Source organism: Fistularia commersonii, chromosome 14, assembly GCF_037954325.1.
Source record: "Fistularia commersonii isolate RoL2024-O1a breed Wild chromosome 14, RoL_Fcom_v1.0, whole genome shotgun sequence".
In the NCBI taxonomy this organism is placed as follows: Eukaryota; Metazoa; Chordata; class Actinopteri; order Syngnathiformes; family Fistulariidae; genus Fistularia; species Fistularia commersonii.
The window spans coordinates 3,976,752-3,996,978 of NC_141297.1; the positions used below are offsets into that span (position 1 = coordinate 3,976,752).

The 20,227-nt window shown below is 47.0% G+C and overlaps 1 protein-coding gene and 1 long non-coding RNA gene across 2 annotated transcripts; both read right to left on the minus strand.

Annotated features, from left to right (window-relative positions):
• Positions 1–6,763: 6,763 nt before the first annotated feature.
• On the minus strand, positions 6,764–7,597 carry LOC147226955 (uncharacterized). Its single transcript, XR_015107093.1, has 3 exons — positions 7,439–7,597; positions 7,284–7,334; positions 6,764–6,815 (listed from the first exon to the last, which is right to left on the minus strand). It is a non-coding gene; the product is annotated as an uncharacterized LOC147226955 (long non-coding RNA).
• A 1,847-nt stretch (positions 7,598–9,444) lies between these two features.
• commd7 (COMM domain containing 7) lies at positions 9,445–19,012 on the minus strand. Its single transcript, XM_086159514.1, has 9 exons — positions 18,844–19,012; positions 18,127–18,180; positions 17,772–17,874; positions 17,315–17,371; positions 17,193–17,230; positions 17,007–17,097; positions 11,641–11,690; positions 11,325–11,373; positions 9,445–10,796 (listed from the first exon to the last, which is right to left on the minus strand). The coding sequence occupies exons 1-9, from the start codon at positions 18,922–18,924 to the stop codon at positions 10,720–10,722; spliced, it is 600 nt and encodes a 199-aa protein (XP_086015640.1). The 5' UTR covers positions 18,925–19,012; the 3' UTR covers positions 9,445–10,719.
• Between the last annotated feature and the right edge of the window lie 1,215 nt (positions 19,013–20,227).

Sequence of the window (20,227 nt, forward strand, 5' to 3'; positions counted from 1 at the left end):
TCACTCTCTCTAACACTCTTGCTCACACACACTCTCTCTCTCACTCACATACGTAAACAAACGCGCTTGCACACACAAATGAATACAAAGACCCACCCACACACACTCTGTAACACACACACACACATGACAAAAAAAAGCGACACATGGACGCACAGACATGCACACTCATGAATGCACATTGACACACACTAACGTATACACACACACACAGACTGAATGACACACATTCACACACATAAACACATGTGTACGCGTGCACAGGGGGGCACACACACACTCTCACTCACACACACATAAACGCACCAAATATGCTTGCACACACACACACACACACACACACGTACACACACACACAAAGACACCGCCACACACGTACGCACAGACATGCACACTCACTCTCACACACACACACACAGACGTGTGCACATACACACACATGCATATGCACACACATGTTCACTGACACACATTCACACACACACATGCAAGCAATCTCTCACACACATGCACACACATGCACCCACACACACACACACACACACACACACACACACACACATACACAGACACAGACGCGCACACACAGGATTGATACATACACACACAGACATACTGTACACACTATCACAGAGGCACACAGCTGCATGCAAACACACACACACACACACACGTGCACAGACGCACTCACGTACACACGCACTTGCCTGTTCGGCTGGCTGGATCTCACGGTTGCCATGGTGCCAGTCAGCTGGAGGGAGTTTGAGTGGGTGTCGAGGACAAGGTCTGCCGCTGACTCCTGGCTGGGACACACACGCTCACACAGACAGACACACACACACACACACACACACGTGCACACTAACAAACTCAGATGTGCATGCACCCCCCCATACACACACACACACACACACACAGTAATTTATGCAGATATCTGAACAAACATGAATGTTCAAGCATGCATGCAAATACGACACACACACACACACACACACACACACACACACATACATACGGTACTGACCTACTGAAGGCTGGTCTGACACCTGGAGGTCCAATACCTTGTTTGATCCAGTTCATTTGTTTTCCAGGGCTGAATATGGTCTTCGGTATGTGTGTGTGTGTGTGGTGATATTTTGACCAATCTTCCTCAGTTGGCTTGCATAGAAACCGGGTCCTCATGGTCAGACCTTGAAGGTTCTAGATCTTGGAGGCTCTGCTGAAGATCAGCAGGGAGGAGACGGGAGAGGGGCAGGTCAGCTGTCAATCATCCGACCGTTCACCCGCTCATCACACCCGGAGACAAGGAAAGGGTTTCTGCTCTGCAGGAGGAAGACGGAGAACGTCGATGGTCCATCAGTTACGCGCTGACAGGCGTCGGAGGTCAGAGGTCAGAGTGTGGGTAAACAGGAAGTGAGCGGGGCCCGTCGCTATGGCAGCCGGGGGGGGGAGGAAGAGGAGCCGCTGTCAGTCAGCAGTCAAACGGCTGCGAAGTCCATGACTATTTATAGACACGACAGGAAACTTCAGCCCATGCACTCTTGGTGTGTGTGTGTGTGTGTGTGAGAGTGTGGGTGTGTGTGTGGCTGAAGGTGAGTGGGTCCTCAGCTGCCGAGGAACTTTTCAGGAACTAACTTCTCCTCTGTGTTTCACCAGATGTTACAACACACATCGTAGTGGTAAAAGTGTGTGTGTAAATTCTTCATCATCATCATTATATATAGATGATGGCAGATATAGTCATCCTTCACCATCTTCAGCATCTTCATCATGTTTCTCCGTCACCTTCCTCCCCTGGTTCTTCATTCTTCGCCGTCATCATCGAGTCAAGGCGTGCTGGACCACTATCTTCGTCATCTTTGCCGTGTTTCTATCTCACCCTCTTCCTGTTGTTCTTGCGATTCTTTAGTTTATCATCCTCCTCACCTTCACAATCAACATGATCATCTTCACCTTCATCCTCTTCCTCATCTCGCTCGCCTTTTTCTTCCTCTGCTTCTCCTGGCTCCTCGGTTCCTCCTCCTCCTCCTCCTCTTCATCCTGTTTCTCCCTCACCTTCTCCCACAGGTTTTCCATCTGTTTGTCTTCTCCTCTTTATTCCCCCCTCAATTGAAAAAAAAAAAAAAATGAAAGGTTTGCTGGGAAACGGGTCCTAATCTCGGCGGCGTGGGCGGAGGCGTTGCGGAATAGCGGCCCGCGCTTCCTCCGAGCGTCCGGAGAACGTGGAGCCGGGAGATTAGAAGGAATCCCCCGCTGCGAGCCTGCAGAGGGGCCCTGAACGCAGCGCCAAACCCGGGATTATTCCTAATCTGAACACAAAAGACCAAATTTGGCTGATACCAACAACACCTCACACACACACACACACACACACACACACACACACACACACAGCAGGAAGTCGGTGATACCCGTTTATTATTTTTGACTTTTCTTTTTTTTTGAACGATTCAGTGGAGCCCGGCTTGAACAACAGATCGGTGCCATTATTGCTCAGAAAGGATTCATAAAAGAATGATCTGCTTGGGGTTTTCTCTCTTTGTGAGCCTATTAGAGGGGCAAAAACTCTTCTGACACACACACACGCACGCACGCATGCACATGCACGTGCATGTGCACACACACAGCCAGGCAGGCGGTAATGAGCCTCCGTATGTAAAGCAGCTTTATTTATCCTGGAAGCTTGGCTGCATCCAGCGAGGCTTCTGAAACGGCAACGCCTTGAAATACACCCACGTCCGACGGAAGGACACACACTTTTTTTTTTTACCTCATAAATCACAGGATAGAACGTGAAATTACACACACACACACACATACACGCACACACACTAATGAGGCTTAGCATGTGTGAGGGTGTTTGTTCACAAAGGTGGATTTTTGTTCTAGAGCGCAGCCTGCCGGTGAAAGCTTGACCCGTAACGAAACCCCTACAACACACACACACACACACACACACACACACACACACACACACACACACACACACCTTTGAACCCTCAATAGCTTCTATTTGTGGACAATAAGAAAGCTTGTTGTGTTCCTCCAGGCCACTAGGGGGCAGCAGAGGGTGGTGGTTCTGTCCTGAGACACCTGGAAACCTCTTGCCTTCACTCCAGGAAGTTTCTTCAACCTGCCGTATTTTTTACACTTTTAGGCACACTTAAAATTGTTAAACTTTCCTAAAAATCGGCCATGCGGCTTACAATCCGATGCGCCTTATGTATAAATTCTTGTTGTGCTTACTGACCTCCAACAAATTTTATGCGGTATAGTGGGCTCAAGTATCTGTCAAATTGTTTTAGTACGGCTTTGGTAAGTGGCGTAGTCGCTTCGCTTGACGCCGGGACGTTGTATTAAAGTCGGTCCTTACTTTAATATGGGTTGAAACGTCAGACAACGTTAGATAACTAATTATGTCGTGCTGGAATACAACATCGTACCAATCTCACACTATTTTCAGGGGTCTGCTATTGCTGGCAACGATGAACCAATCAGAGAACAGTATGTGGTAAACTTGCCTCTGCCACATTCTGTAATTCCAGTCCATGCTGTCCATCCATCTCTCCAACTTCCCCCGCTTATGTCGGGTCGGGTCGCCGAGGCAGCAGCCGGAGCAGTGACGCCCAGACCTCCCTCTCCCCCGCCACATGGTCCAGCTCATCTAGGGGGACCCCGATGCGTTCCCAGGCCAGCCTGGAGAAATCGTCTCTCCAGCGTGTCCTGGGTCTTCCCCGCAGTCTCCTCCCAGATGGACATGGACATATCAGGAATACCTCCCCGCTGGAAGGGTCACTCAAGGCAAACAGGTCCCAGGTGAGGGACCAGAAAAAGTGTGGGTCAGTAGATTCCAATGAAGAAAAAATCAGTGGACCCAGTTTTCCCTTGCACAGATGTGGGTCACTTGGGGCTCTCCACCTGAACCAGGCCCGGGGACGGGGTTTGGCGCCGGGGATCTGGTTCCATGGGTCTTTACCCACTTCGGCCGTGCACAGCCAAAAGGACCGACATGGGTCCCTCTTCCCCTGGGCTCACCACCCACAGGAAGCCCCGAGGGGGTCGGGTGCAGTGCGAGCCCCGTGGTGGCCGGAGCCTTGGACCTTGCCGTTCCCATCCTCGATCCTTCTGATCCTGACCGGAGCTGCGGCTGTAAGGTGGTCGGCGCCCGTCAGGGCGGCAACTCCTGATGGACTCCAGCGGTGAGGGATGCCATCAAACTGAAGACAGAGTCCTATTGGGCCTTTCTGGCCTGTGGGGCTCAGGAGGCCGCTGTCAGCCAAGCGGCATTCTGCTTTAGGGGTTGCCGAGGCAAAAACTCGGGCATGGGATGAGTTTGGTGAGGCCATGGAGAACAACTGGGCTTCGAGGAGATTCTGGTCCACCATCTGGTGGCTCAGGAGGGGGAAGCAGTGCTCCGTCAACACTGTGTACAGTGGGAACGGGGCGCTGCTGACCTCAACTTGGGAACGTGTAGATTGGTGGCAGTAATACTTCCGAGACCTCCTCAACCCTGTTGAAATGCCTCCAATGAGGAAGCAGAGCCAGCGGCCTCTGGGGCGGACACACACTTATTTCTGGGGCTGCAGTTGCTGAAGCAGTAAGAAAGCTCTTCAGGAGCAGGGCCCCGGAGATGGATGGGGTCCACCCTGGGTTCTTCAAGGCTCTGGATGCTGTAGGACTGACACGCTTCTGGAGGCCTGACGTGGATGTCGGGGACTGTGCTGCTGGACTGGCAGACCAGAGTGGTGATCCTCCTGTTTAAATAAGGGGATTGGAGTGTGTGTTCCAACTGCAGGGGGATCACTCTCCTTTCCTCAGCCTCCCTGGTAAGGTCTATTCAGCGGTGCTGCAGAAGAGGGACCACCGGGTCGTTGAGCCTCGGATCCAGGAGGAGCAGCCTGGTTTCCGTCCTGGTCGTGGGACAGTGGACCAGCTCTACCCTGGGCAGGTCCTCGAGGGGGCACGGGAGTTTGCCCAACTAGTCTGCATGTGTTTTGTGGACCTGGAAAAGGCATTCGACCGGGTCCTGCGGGCATTCCTGTGACGGATGTTCCAGGAGTATGGGGTGCAGAACCCCATCATACAGTCTCTTCGGTTCCTGTATGATCCGTGTCTGAGCTTGGTCCGCCTTTGCCGGTAAGTCGTTTCCGGTGAGAGTCGGACTCCGCCACCGCTGCCCTTTGTCACCGATTCTGTTCATAACTTTTATGGACAGAGTTTGTACGAGCAGCCAGAGCATCGAGGGGATCCGGTTTGATCCCCGCAGGATTGAGTCTCTGCAGATGATGTGGTTCTGCCGGCTTCATCAGGCCGTGATCTCCAGCTCTCACTGGAACGGTCCGCAGCGCAGTGTGAAGCAACCGGGATGAGGATAGGCATCTCCAAATCCGAGACCATGGTGCTCGACCGGAAACTGGTGGAACGCCAACTCCGGGTCAGGGAAGAGGTCCTGCCCCAAGTGTCCAAGGGTTCAAATAAAAACTGTGCTTTGACATATTACTGTACATTTATATGTATGAGGACCCCCAAAAATGGCACCTGTTAAGAGACATGCTTGGGAAGCAGAATTAAAACTCAAGGCTATCAGCTGACGATGGTAATAGCTGCAAAAGAATTCAACATTAATGACTCAATGGTATGGAAGAGGAGGAAGCAAGCAGATGAACTGCGTCAGGAAGACCAGAGTTTCCGAGGGAACAAAGTTCCATCAAACTGACTATTTCATTTCGCTTTGTATACCATATATTTTATCATAGGTCTCATGATACGGTGCACCTTTTGTATAAAAATAGACCCTTTCATCGATATTGCGCCTTATAATGCAGTGCGCCATATGGTCCGCAAAATACCGTAATTCTTGTTTGTGCGCCCTCTAGAGGAACTGTGTGGTATTACAGTTTGAGATAGACCCTGAGGAAACATCTGAAAAAACATGGCGTCCCTGTATGACGACAGCGAGTTTGTTTGAGTTTTATCTCAGTTCTTTATTGCAGATGTTTCTCCTCCCATTGCTCAACAAGTGATACGCGCAAGCGCTCGAGTCCCGGCGTCCTCTGACGGGGGCTTTCAAATTTGTCACTGTTGCTAGCGGCTCTCAAATCCACACTAAGATGTTAGCAAACATTCAAATAATTACTTTGCCGTTTGGTTTGGTCAGGATCGGAAAGGCATAGGGATTTGTCGCGTTATGGAAGAAACGCGATCCTCTCCACCTCCCCCGAATCTCCCAGACATGTGATGTGTGGTCAAATAACAGCCTAGAAACGTGTGAGATTGTGGGCCGGAACAAATCCGCTGGGAGCAGTGATTCTCAATAAAAGAACTATCAATCTCACGAGAATTTCAATTTTTTTTACTTTTACTTTGTCACTTTTATTGTTTTTATCTGTGTGTTGTGTACATGTCAGTACCATGTCCTTGAGTGTTGAGGCCCCTTAAATAAAATGTGTTGTTATTATAATCTTTTATGTAAAAAAAAAAAAGCAATAAACATTAATTTTATAAATCCGGCTTGTGTACAAGAGTCATATATATATAGAGAGAGATGTATATATAAGTAATTGGATTAAAACCTGGCTGATGTGGACCCACGTGGTGCTCCTCTCCTCTTTGTGTTCCTGCTGAGCTCTTCTTTGTTGCCAGGCCTCCTAGGATTTCGCCAGCTGGTCAACAGCGCCCCCTAGTGGCGGGACGTGATAACTGTTCTGATGGACAGATCAGTCAGGGGTTGTTTTCTTTCAAGCTGTGTGTGTGTGTATGGTTGTGTGTTTGTATGGTTGTGTGTGTCACTGAGTGGCTTCCCAACATCTCGAGACCTAAATGAAGAAATGGAAGTTAGAGGCCCCTTCCTCCAAGGCTGCAGCCCAGATAACAACGTCTTTGTCACACACACACACACACATAGTTACCCAACGCTAGTCTACATTGAGGGTCATGCGGTGTCTGTGTTTTTGGATTTGTGTGTGTGGACCGGTATCTCTCAGTTTCATTCAGGAAGGCAAACGTTCATCAACAGACTGAAACCACTTTCCGTGAAACCGCCTTACGACAAAGTGAGACACATCCGCGCTTATCAATGACACACACCCACACACACACTGTGACATGTACATTGTCAGGGATGATTTTACACCAGAACACACCAGCTGTAAATTAAAAACAACCTTTCACGTGGAAATAAATCTAAACTACGGACGCCTCGTGGCTTAATAATTTTCTATTTTTTAATAGGTGGCTAATTACGTTAATAACACTGTAAGAACATCTCACTGGCTTCTCCGTACCTTCCACGGCGTAGTCGCCCTTCGCCGCCGCTGACGTGGGCCGAGGTTTCTCTACAGGAATGACAAGTGAGAAAGCGAAGTGGAACAGAAAATCCCGTGATGACGACCAGGGGGGTGACGTTCTAACTCAAAGACACGGCGGTTCTGCATTTCACCTGCAGGATTAACCCCCCATGTGACCTTTGACCCTGTCAGGGCGGTGTCCCGGTCCGGTCCGGGCGTCGGCGCGGTTTGTTGTCCTCACACGGGGTCGCCCGTCTTCTTCGGCGAGTTTGGGCAGGTCTTGAATGCCCCAGAGGAGGAGGGGGTTAACATTTGACCCCCAACGCCCAAAGCTGTGACCCTGGAGGGGATAACACACACACACACACACACGTCCAAGCTCCGCCCCCAAGACACACAGGAATGGAACCTCGGTGTACCAAAAAATATGACCCTTATAATTTTCTGATTTTTATCGACTTTGGGATACCGGGAGGGAAATTACAACCTTTTTTTTTTGCTAATTTTCGGATCATTATATGTGACTATTTGGAGAGTTTTGGTCCGTCAGTTGCCGCTGCTGTTTATCATCCGGCGGGTAAAAACAGAAACTGGATCCCTGAGAAACGGCGAGAGGCTAGGAGGTCTCGGGTCGGGACGGGAGGAGGGACAAGCTCCGACAGGCCAGGAGGAAGATGAAGGGGAACGGGAGCCAAACGGAAAACATATATTGGGGTGGGGAATGGGGGTTGGGGTTGAGGAGCGTCAACCGAAGCATCAGTCAGGCGACGGAGGTGATTCAAAATTTCAGTTTCTGTCTTCCGTCTTTTTTTATCCCGAAACTTTCTTTTTATTGTGAAAGGTCTGGCTTTTTTTCTGGTGGGTTCCAGATGTCTTCTGTGTCACTGTGGTTTCAGTTTGCTACGTTTAAAAAAAAACAAGTGGGTATCTATAACCGCCATGTTACTAAAATTTTCTTACATTTTATTGTAGATTACAACATTTAACCCAAATGGGTTGTAACAGTTTTCATTACAAAATCTAAAAAAAAACAAAGAAAAAAGATCAATCAAAGTTATCATTTATCCTTTAAGGTTATCCGTCTGGAGCCAATCACAGGTGTCGTACCGGTGAAAGGGGCGGGGCTTGACCAGGATGGATCAGCTGCCAATCATGTAGACATCTAACCGTTCACTGTCATTCACACCTACAAATTGTCTTCTGTAAACTTACTGTATGCTTTTGGACAGTGGGAGGACGGCGGAGAACATGGAGAACCCAGACGGGAGAAGCGTCCTCCTTCTCTGGCCATTGTTTCAAAGAAGTCCTAAACTTTGGGGTTTGCACCGATGGACCTTGCAGAGACTCCATTCATGCTGGTTGGTAGTTTCAAACCCACGGGGCTCCAGAGGCTGCGGATCCACAGATGTTCCCGTTGTCTCTGGTTCCACTCAGACAGATCGGTTCGTTCCGGCGTCCGCTCAACGTGAGCATCGGGCCGACATCGAGGAAATGAAGGGTGGGGGGCGGCAGGGTGTTTGGAGACTCCACGCTGTCTTCGGGTTCCCCGCCTTCCGTGAAGCGTGGAGTCGGATCCGTTCGGGATGATGATAAAGGAGGTGCCCAAAAGGGAATGAGGCGGGAGCTGGCATTCTGGAAGAGTTGAACGGTTCCAGGCCGACGACTCTTAAAGACGGGTCGGGTTTGTTTTGCAGGGGAGCTCCTCATGGATCACGCTGACTACGGTTACTAGTTCCTTTCTGCCAGATATTTGAAGTCATTCAACCCCTCCTTTTCAACAAAGCGCTGCAGATGTTGCATCTTCCGGTTCATTTCTTTCTGATCCTTTCTGTAATCCTGAGATCTTCAACTATAATCTGGGACTACAGGGATCATCCGTTGATTGACTGGCTTTGCTATCGTCAATTCGATTCCGGGTTGATTTCCTGCATCTGAATGGAACTTCTTTAGGAAAACTGTTTGCTTGAAGTATTTAAACTTGGACCGAGCCAGGCTACAAGTACTCTGGTGGGTGGTGTCCTCCGATGAGGTTCTATGGTGAGTGGTATGCTTGTGTGGTGTACTCTGGCGGGTGGTATACTTGCGTCCTGTATTCTGGTGAGGATTATACTTCCGTGGTTCACTATATTGGGTGTAGTACCCTGCTAATATACTACAATGGGTGGTGACTTGCATGTTGTACTCTGGCAAGTGGTGTAGTCTGATGGGGCACTAAGGTGGGTGGTATACTTGTGTGTCTTACTCTGACGTGCTGTACTATGATAGCGTCCTCTGCCAGGTGGTGTACTCTGGTTGGTTGGTGTACCCTGGTGGCCAGTGTAAATGGGTTGTGTACCTCCGTGGGTGGTGTCCTATGGTTGGACGGTGTACTCTGGTGGATGTTGTAAATTGGTGTGTGCCTTTGTGTGTGGTGTACTCTGGTCAACAGTGTACTCTGGTTGGGCGATGTACATGGGTTGTGTACTCTGGCTGGGCGATGTACACGGGTTGTGTACCTTCGTAGGTGGTATACTTTGGTTGGGTGGTGTACATCGGTTGTGTACCTTCATGGGTGGTGTCCTATGGTTGGGTGTTGAACTCTGGTGGGTGTTGAAAATGGGTGTGTACCTTTGTGGGAGGTGTATTCTGGTAGGTTGTGTACTTTCGTGGGTGGTGTACATGGTTGTGTACTCTGGTTGGGGGATCTACACGGGTTGTGTACCTTCGTGGGTGGTGTACTCTGGTTGGGTGGTGTAAATGGGTTGTACTCATCTGTTGGGACTGTTCTATTCTCCTGAGGCCTGACGGGGCGGATGACGCCCGGAGGTGTGCTTCCCCCGGGCCGGCGTTAATATCTCCTGATCTGGTGGGCGGGCTGCCAGAACACTGGCCCAGAACATTCCTGACAGGCAGCCAGTCAGACGGCTGCTGGAAACACTTAATCCCGCCACACCGCTCGGCCCGAGATGAGGCGCTGATTCCTGCGGGTTTGAGCGAAAGAAAACAAACACTTGTTGCCACAGCAACAGATTCCTGGGGGGGGGGGGGGGGGGGGGGACCACCTGCGGCACCATCCAGGCTCGCGAGTCGGACGTATGCCGCAGCGGGAACGCCGGCGGTCCAAAGATGCAAAGCCCATCTGGTTGAAGGACAGAACGTTCTCCGCCTTCCCCTCGGTCCTGCCGGCTGGAGAACCAATGGAGGAGTTGATTCCCTGCCAGGGTTGAGGAGGTTCCAGTCGCCGCCGTTCTGGCCCATCTGTCTAACCAGCATGTATCCTTCAAACTTCCCATTCACTGGCGTGTTCCATTTAGGAACCCATTCCAGTAAACACACACACAAAAAGAACATGATGTAATACATAGCACACAGTGCCCTGCAGCTACACTGAATAACCCATTTGCACACGCGCACACACACACCCACACACACACACATAAACACGAGCATACGCTCAGCTGAAGCCCTCCATGCTGGCCTTGGCTCGCTCCATCTCGTGCAGGAAGTTGTAAAACTGTGGCAGCGTCAGCTCTGGAGGAGAGAGAGGGAGGAAACAGGAAGCGGACGGTAAAACACAAGCGAGGAGCCACTGTTGTTAACGCGCATGAGGGTGCAGAAGGCCCTCCAGGCCAGCAGGGGGCAGCAGTCTGCGTTTAGCACCATCCTTAGTCCACCCGGGTTCAGACACACAGATCCTCCTGACCGCGTACTCTCCAACCGGCCAATCAGAGGCTCCGGTTCAGACGGGCGTCCAGGTTGTCGGCTCCGACTATTTCTGTTAAAACTGACTAAACTCTTTTTTTTTTTTTAAAGCTGAAATCTTTCGAGCTGCTTCGGTTCTTCTTTTGAAAGAAAAATCGAAAAAGTTTTTAGGGAACTATTTGAAGGATTTTTCAGGACAGCAAGTTTTTACAACATGGAAAAAGTTATCTCCATACAGACACACACACACACATAATCCAGGATGTGCACTGTAACCAAACCCTAACACACACACACACACACACACACACACACCTCAGACTTGAGTTCCCAGAACCAAAGCAGAGGCAGACTCACCCATGTAGATGTTCTCCGTGGAGTTTCCCTTCCTGACCACCAGTTTGAGCTGAAATCACACACACACACACACACACACACACACACGAGTTAGTGTACCCACTGCACAAATGCATGTCTTTGTGTGTGTTTCTTTGTGTAGACGTTTTTGTGAGTTTTTGGTGTCTGTGTGTATGTTTCTTTGTGTATGTGTCGGTGAATTTGTGTGTTTTCTCATTGTTGTTTTGTGCGTGTGTGTTTCTCCCTAAAGATCGCCTCCGAACTCTCTTGTCCCCACATTTCAGACACGTGCTCTGTAGAAACTTCCTCTCCTCACCTGCAGGAAGATGTTGCCCACTTTCTGGACCTCGCTGGTTCCAACCGTCACTGTGGGGACGACAGAAGCAAACATCAGCCTCGACTAAAGCCTTCCCGCGTTTAAGCAGCACACACTGGTTCTCCGCTTCTACACATGAACAACGCAGGGTTCCCCCCGGATCCACCAGGAGCCAACAGAGGGCCTGAGGATCCCTCACGCATGACTCAATCTCTAAAAACTTCAAATTGGTCAAAAAATAAAGAAATATAAATATAAAGAAACACGAGTTTTACCATTAAAAACAAATCAATAGTTCAAATCAATACTTAATTCTTGTCCAAATCTTATTATTGTGGCAACTGGACTTGAAATTATTCACATGTAGATGTTTCACTTCTCACCCAGGAGGCTTCTTCATCTTTAATGGCCTGTGGGGAGTTTCTGAATATAATCAAAATATATACAGGACTGTCTAAGAAATTAGAATATTGTGATAAAGTTCTTGATCACCTGTAATCCAATTTAAAAAAAAAGTTACTTTTTCATGATATTCTAATATTTAGAGTTAGGATTTTTGAGTTTTCTCAAGATGTAAGCCATAATCAGAAATATTAAAATAAGGCTTGCAATATTTTAGATGATTTGTAATAAATCCAGAATGTATGACATTTTTGTTTTTGTAATTGCATTACTGAAGATAAAGAACTTCATCACAATATTCTAATTTTCTGGGACGGTCCTGTATATATATGTAGAAAATTCTGGAATATAAGGCGCACCTTCATGTTGGCCGCACCTACAAAATTTTTGCAAACAAATTGTACATAAATAAGCCACTCTTGTCTATAGGCCGCAGGTGAAAAATTAGATATTAATGCAGCAAGATGTTCCAGGAAAGATTTTTTTTCAAAAACTTCTAAAGTTTGAAATAAATGACGGAAACATCTACAGCTAAAAATGCTTTTTTTTTAGAACAGATGCTGAACTTGCATGCAGCAGCTCTATTTCCTTCTTCGAAAGACAGACTGATCGCTTTCAACTACAGAGCCGCATCAAATAGATTTCTACGCATCTTTATTGCACACACCCCCATCTCATGATGGGGGTGTGTGCAATAAGCGCAACATGGCTGATCTGAAGAATTCTCGAAAATGCAAGTGGGTTTGCTGAAACACTATTGTAGCTATTGTAATTACCCTAAAAAAAATCCATAAATTAGCCACATCATTGTGAGACGCAGTTCTCAATGCAGCCTCAGGGCGGCACTGGCCCGTGCCTCTCCAAGCCTGCCTTGGGGGGGCATGGAGCAGTGTCTCCCTGTGCCGGTCCCAAGCCCGGATAAATGCAGAGGGTTGCGTCAGGAAGGGCATCCGGCGTAAAACTTTTGCCAAAACCAAATATGCGAGACAACCAAAACTATACCATACCGGATCGGTCGCGGACCGGGTTAACAACGACCGCCATTGGCACTGATGACCTACAGGGTACTAATGGAAATTGGGCTACTGTGGGTCGAAGAACAAGAACAAGAAGAAGAGGAGGAGTGCGTGTTCGGAAGCAGAGAGAGAGGAGGAAAGGAAAGAGCCTGGGACTGAGAGTAGGAACTTTGAATGTTGGGACTATGACAGGAAAAGGTAGAGAGTTGGTCGACATGATGCAGAGAAGAAAGGTGGATATACTGTGTGTCCAGGAGACCAGGTGGAAAGGTAGTAAGGCAAGAAGCTTAGGAGCAGGCTTTAAGTTGTACTATTATGGTACTGACAAGAAGAGAAATGGAGTAGGAGTTATCTTGAAGGAGGAGTTTGTTAGGAACGTCCTAGAGGTGAAAAGAATGTCAGATAGACTTATGAGTCTGAAACTGGAAATCGAAGGTGTGATGCTCAATGTTGTTAGTGGCTATGCCCCCCAGGTGGGATGTGAATCTGAAGAGAAGGAGAAGTTCTGGAATGAGTTAGATGAAGTGATGCAGAATATTCCCAGAAATGAGAGAGTGGTCATTGGTGCAGACTTCAATGGACATGTTGGTGAAGGCAATAGAGGGGATGAAGAAGTGATGGGCAGACTTGGTATCCAGGATAGGAATGCCGAGGGACAGATGGTGGTAGATTTTGCAAAAAGGATGGAAATGGCTGTAGTGAACACCTTTTTCCAGAAAAAACAGGAACATAGGGTAACTTATAAGAGCGGAGGTAGGAGCACGCAGGTAGACTACATCTTGTATAGACGAGGTAACCTGAAAGAGATTAGTGACTGCAAAGTAGTTGTAGGTGAGAGTGTAGCCAGACAGCATAGGATGGTGGTTTGTAGGATGACTCTGGTGACAAGGAAGATGAAGAGGACAAAGGCAGAGCAGAGGACAAAATGGTGGAAGCTGAAAAGGGAGGAGTGTTGCATGGTTTTCAGGGAGGAGTTGAGAAAGGGTCTGGGTGGTCAGGGTGAGCTTCCAGATGATTGGACAACTACAGCTAGTGTTATCAGGGAGACAGGTAAAAGAGTACTTGGTGTGTCATCTGGAAGGAAAGTAGATAAGGAGACTTGGTGGTGGAATGAGGAAGTGCAGGAGTGTATACAGAGAAAGCGGTTAGCGAAGAAGAAGTGGGATACTGAGAGGACTGAAGAGAACAGACAGGAGTTCAGGGAGGTGCGGCGAAAGGTAAAGATAGAGGTAGCAAAGGCAAAACAAAGGGCTTATGATGACTTGTATGCTCGGTTGGATAGTAAGGAGGGTGAGAATGATCTATACAGGTTGGCGAAACAGAGAGATAAATATGGAAAGGATGTACAACAGGTCCGGGTGATAAAGGACAGAGAGGGAAATGTATTGACAGATGCTAGAAGAGTGATGGGAAGATGGAAAGAGTACTTTGAAGAACTGATGAATGTGGAAAATGAAAGAGAGGCAAGGGTAGAAGAGGTGACTATTGTAGACCACAAAGTAGCAAAAATTAGTAAAAGTGAAGTGAGGAAGGCATTGAAGAGGATGAAGAGTGGAAAAGCAGTTGGTCCTGATGATATACCTGTGGAGGTGTGGAAGTGTCTAGGAGAGGCAGTGGTAGATTTTCTGACTAGATTATTCAACAGGATCTTAGAGAGTGAGAAGATGCCTGAAGAATGGAGACAAAGTGTGATGGTGCCTATTTTTAAGAATAAAGGGGATGTGCAGAATTGTGGCAACTACAGAGGGATAAAGTTGATGAGCCATACAATGAAGTTATGGGAAAGAGTAGTGGAAACTAGACTGAGAGCAGAAGTCAGCATTTGTGAACAGCAGTATGGCTTCATGCCTAGGAAGAGTACTACAGATGCAGTATTTGCGTTGAGAATGCTAATAGAAAAGTACAGAGAAGGCCAGAGGGAGTTGCATTGCGTTTTTGTAGACCTAGAAAAAGCATATGACAGGGTGCCAAGAGAGGAGCTCTGGTATTGTATGAGGAAGTCTGGAGTGGCAGAGAAGTATGTTAAACTGGTGCAGGACATGTATGCTAGCTGTGAGACACTGGTACGGTGTGCTGTAGGGGTAACAGAGAAGTTCAAGGTGGAGGTGGGACTCCATCAGGGATCAGCTCTGAGCCCCTTCTTGTTCGCAATGGTGATGGATAGGCTGACAGATGAGGTTAGACAGGAATCCCCATGGACCATGATGTTTGCGGATGACATTGTGATCTGTAGTGAGAGCAGACAACAGGTAGAGGAAAATCTAGAGAGGTATGCTCTGGAAAGGAGAGGAATGAAAGTTAGTCGCAGCAAGACAGAATATATGTGTGTGAACGAGAGGAACTCGGGTGGAGCGGTTAGGCTACAGGGAATGGAGATCAAGAAGCTGGAGGATTTCAGGTACTTAGGGTCAACAGTCCAGAGCAACGGAGAGTGCGGAAAAGAGGTGAAGAGACGGGTCCAAGCAGGTTGGAATGGGTGGAGAAAAGTGTCAGGGGTACTATGTGATAGAAGACTATCGGCCAGAATAAAAGGAAAGGTGTACAAGACAGTGGTGAGACCAGCGATGATGTATGGACTAGAAACTGTTACAATGACCAAAAGACAGCAGGCAGAACTAGAGGTTGCAGAGATGAAGATGTTGAGGTTCTCTTTGGGAGTGACCAGGATGGATAGGATCAGGAATGAATCTATCAGAGGGACGGCACATGTTCGATGTTTTGGAGAGAAGGTCAGAGAAGCCAGACTGAGATGGTTCGGTCATGTACAGAGAAGAGATATATTGGTAGACGGATGCTGGAATTGGAGCTGCCAGGCAAGAGGTCTCGAGGAAGACCAAAGAGAAGATTTATGGATGTCGTGAGAGAGGATATGAAGGTAGCTGGTGTGAGAGAGGAAGATACAGAGAATAGGGTTAGATGGAGAAAGCTGACTCGCTGTGGCGACCCCTAACAGGAAAAGCCGAAAGAAAAAGAAGAAGAAGAAGATTGTGAGACGCAGTTCTCGAAGCGTGTGAAAACAGCGGCAGCTAATCTGCTGGAATTTACGGTACTTATTTAAATTCTGAAACTCCCCACAAGCCATTAGAACTGTGAACTGAAGAAATTCAAGTCCAGAGGATTTGGTCAAGAATTCACCTGGACGATCGAGAACCTCCGGGGATCAAGACTCAGTATCAGTGTGTCCACTAGAGGTCAGCGGTGAGACACAGAGGTCAAAGCCTGGGTGAGGCTTGTTTCTCGGGGTCACCTGCTTGGATGGGGTCGGCGTCGGAACCCGCCACACCATCCTCAGAGCTTTTCTGAGTAAAACATGGTTTCTTTTTCTGAAAACGTCTGTTACCCCGTGTTCCCTGGCAGACACATCCCTCTGGCGCCAAAACCCGCTTGGCGGTTCTGAGACAGAGACGGGAGCCAATCAGCTCGTCGACGACCCGCGGAGACGCAGGCCGGGCCGCCTGCTGCATGTCAATGAACACAGCAGGTAAAAGTGCAGCGGGGGCACGCCCAGGCCTGCCTGCGCACACACACACACACAGACAAACACACACACACACACACACACACACAAACACACACACACACACATACACACACACACACACACACACACACACTTCTGCTGTAGGACATTAACATCTTGATGGAGACCCCCACCCTCCAAACTCACAATTCTTAAAGGGGGGCTGATGGTAATGACTGTGCAGTAACTCCTGAATGACCCAGACGAGCGACGTTGCGGCACAAAGAGACAAAAAAGAAACAACGTGGCTCCGAGTGTTTAACAAGCCGTTCAAACACAGCGGGGGGTCTGCAGGGAGGAGGAGGAGAGGTCTGACCCACGCTGACCTGCCTGGAGTTTGAGGCTTTTTAGCTCAACATCTCCAGGTGAGTTCCTTCAAACACTCCCAGGTAACTTTTGCACCCGAGGACCCGTCTCACACACTTCACCTCCAAACTTCCACTCCATGTCGAGCAGCCGGTTGACGGTCAGGGTCTGACCCACGGCCAGGCGGGACAGCGCAGCGTGATCCTTCCCCCACTAGAAGAGGCAACATAAAGCTTGCATTTATCACTGTACAATATTATACTTGTGATCAACAGGTGGACCAAATGGTTTGAAACAAGAGGAATCACCTTGCTGGAAAGCTGCATCGCCTTGTCCTCATTCAGCCCTAATGGGGGAGAGGGAGTGTTTTAGCGTCCGGACGTCAATAAATGTCCGAGAGGCTCGTGACGGCATAGCCATGCAATCGTACCTAAAGCTAGAAGGTCGTCCCTCATCTGCTCTACAGTCAGGTTCCTCCTCATCGCTCCTGTAGAGAAAAACATCAGCTCTGTCAGCCGCTTGATCTCTCGGCTGCCTCAATCCGCTGTTGTCATTAAACGTTAGCTATTATTTTTAAATAATATTATACAGATGGAATGACTTCAAACACCAAGAGGAGGCTCTTGGTGGCTTATTAACCAGACCATAATAATGTTATGTTAGCACATTTGATATCAGCTAAAATATTAATATGTTGCATGTTTTCAGGAGAAAAGCATTTCCCTTGGTTTTTAACAACATAAAGATCAAAGATCAGAGGTCAAAGGTCCTGGCACACTTGGTTTATTGGGTATTTTTGTGAGAATATTTGCCAATTCATTATGTTGTGTTTCAGTGTGTGAGAGTGTCTGTGTGTGTGTGTGTGTGTGTGTGTGTATACTCATCACCCTGTGCCACAAAGAGAACGCTCTTCATCAGATTCCTGAGGGGGCCAGCGCTCATCCCATGTTCCCCCGCAAACTCACTGAGTTGCTCCAAGAACTTCTCCGTCTACAGCACACAGGCATGCCCGTGCGCACACACACACACACAAAAACACACAAAAACACACACACACACACACACACACACACACAAAAACAGACCCCCCCCCCAGGTCATGCATGCATTCATTTGCACACAAACACAATGAGTAAGGCAACTATTTACCTCGGTTCAGTTATCAGGCCCAGGGGGGGTTACGTGTGTTTCTACGTGTGTGTGTGTGTGTCTGTGTGTACGTGTGTGTCTGTGTGCGCTCACCTCCTTCGGATCGAGCAGAAACTGGAACAGAATTTCAATGAGTTGATGAAATTGCTGCCAAAATAAAAAATAGGATCCTGGTTAAAATGTTAAACTGAAATTAAATGTAAATGTATTGCCCTGTTTGCCCCCCCCAACTATGAATTGATTTCAAAGCGTGCAATTGTGTGTGTGTTTTGGAATATTAAATCAAGCTGTCTGTGGGGGTGTTATGTGACCCAATGATGTTATGTGCTCAAATTAACATTTGTCCAATACTGAGTTTCAATTATTGCAGAAATAAATGGGTTTTGGGTAAATACCTTCCAGATTAGCAAAGATGCATCACAAAACAAATTACTTATGAAAAGTATAATTAATTTTAAATTATTTTTTAATTAATTTTTCAGGGATAAATTGTAACTGTAAATAACCCTGTATGCTGTTGTTTTATTTATTTCACACATGAACTGCAGCGTTTACGCGTTGTCAGGTGACAGGTGGTCATGTGACTATGATGCGGAAGTGCCAGACCGTATTTACAGAGATACACTAAATCATCCCAGAAATGCCGTTTTTTGTCCCAACGTCCAGAAACGGCGAAAAGATAGCAAGAAACGGAAGGGGACACGGTTCCGTCAGTACAAAAGACATTCACAGCCTCGAAACGCAACGCATCGCTCGGCCTTTGCAAAGAAACACCCCGGTTTGAAAACAGAAAAACATGGCTTAATTTACCGGCTCATTGAGCTTGTTCAGGTTCTGGAAGTCACCGCTGACGGAATCTGGTAACGCGTCTTTCGTGAAGTGGAGCTGCATTGTTGGTTTTGTTTTTGTTTATTTTTACAAAAAATAAGAAAAGTCGGACTGGCAGCGCTGGTGTTTGCAAATACTTCCGGGTTCCTCCAAGCGCATGCGCCCTGTGTTGCGAGGGGGGTGGCACGCGCGGATTGCCGTTCACCGTAAACTGAACGTGAGTGCGGTGATGCGGTCACGTGACAGAGAAACCGTTGAAAGTTTTAATTTTATTCCCCCAAAAGAACATATATCGCGAAAAATCCTAACTGTTTTTGAATTATGAGAACAATTTGGTTGATATTGCCTCACTTTCACGGAAAAGGTTCCCTTCGTTTTCTAAAATTAAATTGGGAGACTTGTCTTAAAATGATATTATTTTCTATTACACGAGGCCGAGAAATCTCCAGATCAGGGTGTAATAAAAAGTATTAAAACTTAACGTTTTGAACACTGAGACGATGAACATAACGACTCAAAGCAGCAAATATAAATATACTGATTCCAGACAATAAAAAAGACATCTTCCAATAAACACCACGTTTAAGTTTACGGTCCATAACAAGTCACTTATTATATTATAACTAATGTTTAAATAGACCTCTTCCATCTGATGACAATTGCTCTGTAATTATATTTTTTGTGTTTTATGTATTTATATCTACGTGTATAAATGTATTTTACCATTTTGTCAATTTTATTGTTTTTATTTTCATTGTTTCATTTAAATAAATCTGTATTTTTTTTACATGTCTGAATGGTATCCTTGAGCGTTGAGTAAAGCACTTTAGATATTTTTTTTTATTATTATTATTATTATTGTTATATATATTAGCACACCTTACAGTTTGTGGTAAGAAATTAGTACCCAGGTCCAATTTCAAACAATAAAAAAATAAATTGAAACCAAAAAAAAACAAAGCAAAAGTAAACATATGAATCAAAATCATAATGCTTTTTGCTGAAAGCACCTCCTGCTCACAGAGTCAAGTGGAGAAGAATATATAAAATATATAAAAATAAACAATAATATAGCGCATAAGAAAAATAAAATGTAAAACAGCAAAGATAAGAATAAATAAAGCCATGGAAAAATATATGTATCGTATATACATTATATACACACTGTATATTGTTTATACATACATTACAAGCACGTGTATATGATTACATCTAATGTTTATTTGAATAAAACAGGGTTATTGCAGGGTTATTTTTCATCATCTACTGCATGAATGATAGCCTTGAGTTTGAATTCCGCTTCGTAAACATGTCCTTTAACAGGTGGCGTTTTTGGCAAATGTACACTAAAACATTTGACAGATAA

Excerpts from the sequence above, each read along its gene's own strand:
- commd7 (XM_086159514.1), bottom strand. The coding sequence starts at position 18,924 with ATGCAGCTCCACTTCACGAAAGACGCGTTACCAGATTCCGTCAGCGGT. Across the intron at positions 17,098-17,192 it reads CGATGCAGCTTTCCAGCAAG|TGGGGGAAGGATCACGCTGC; the intron begins GTGATTCCTCTT and ends TGCCTCTTCTAG. Across the intron at positions 11,374-11,640 it reads TGGGCAACATCTTCCTGCAG|CTCAAACTGGTGGTCAGGAA; the intron begins GTGAGGAGAGGA and ends GTGTGATTTCAG.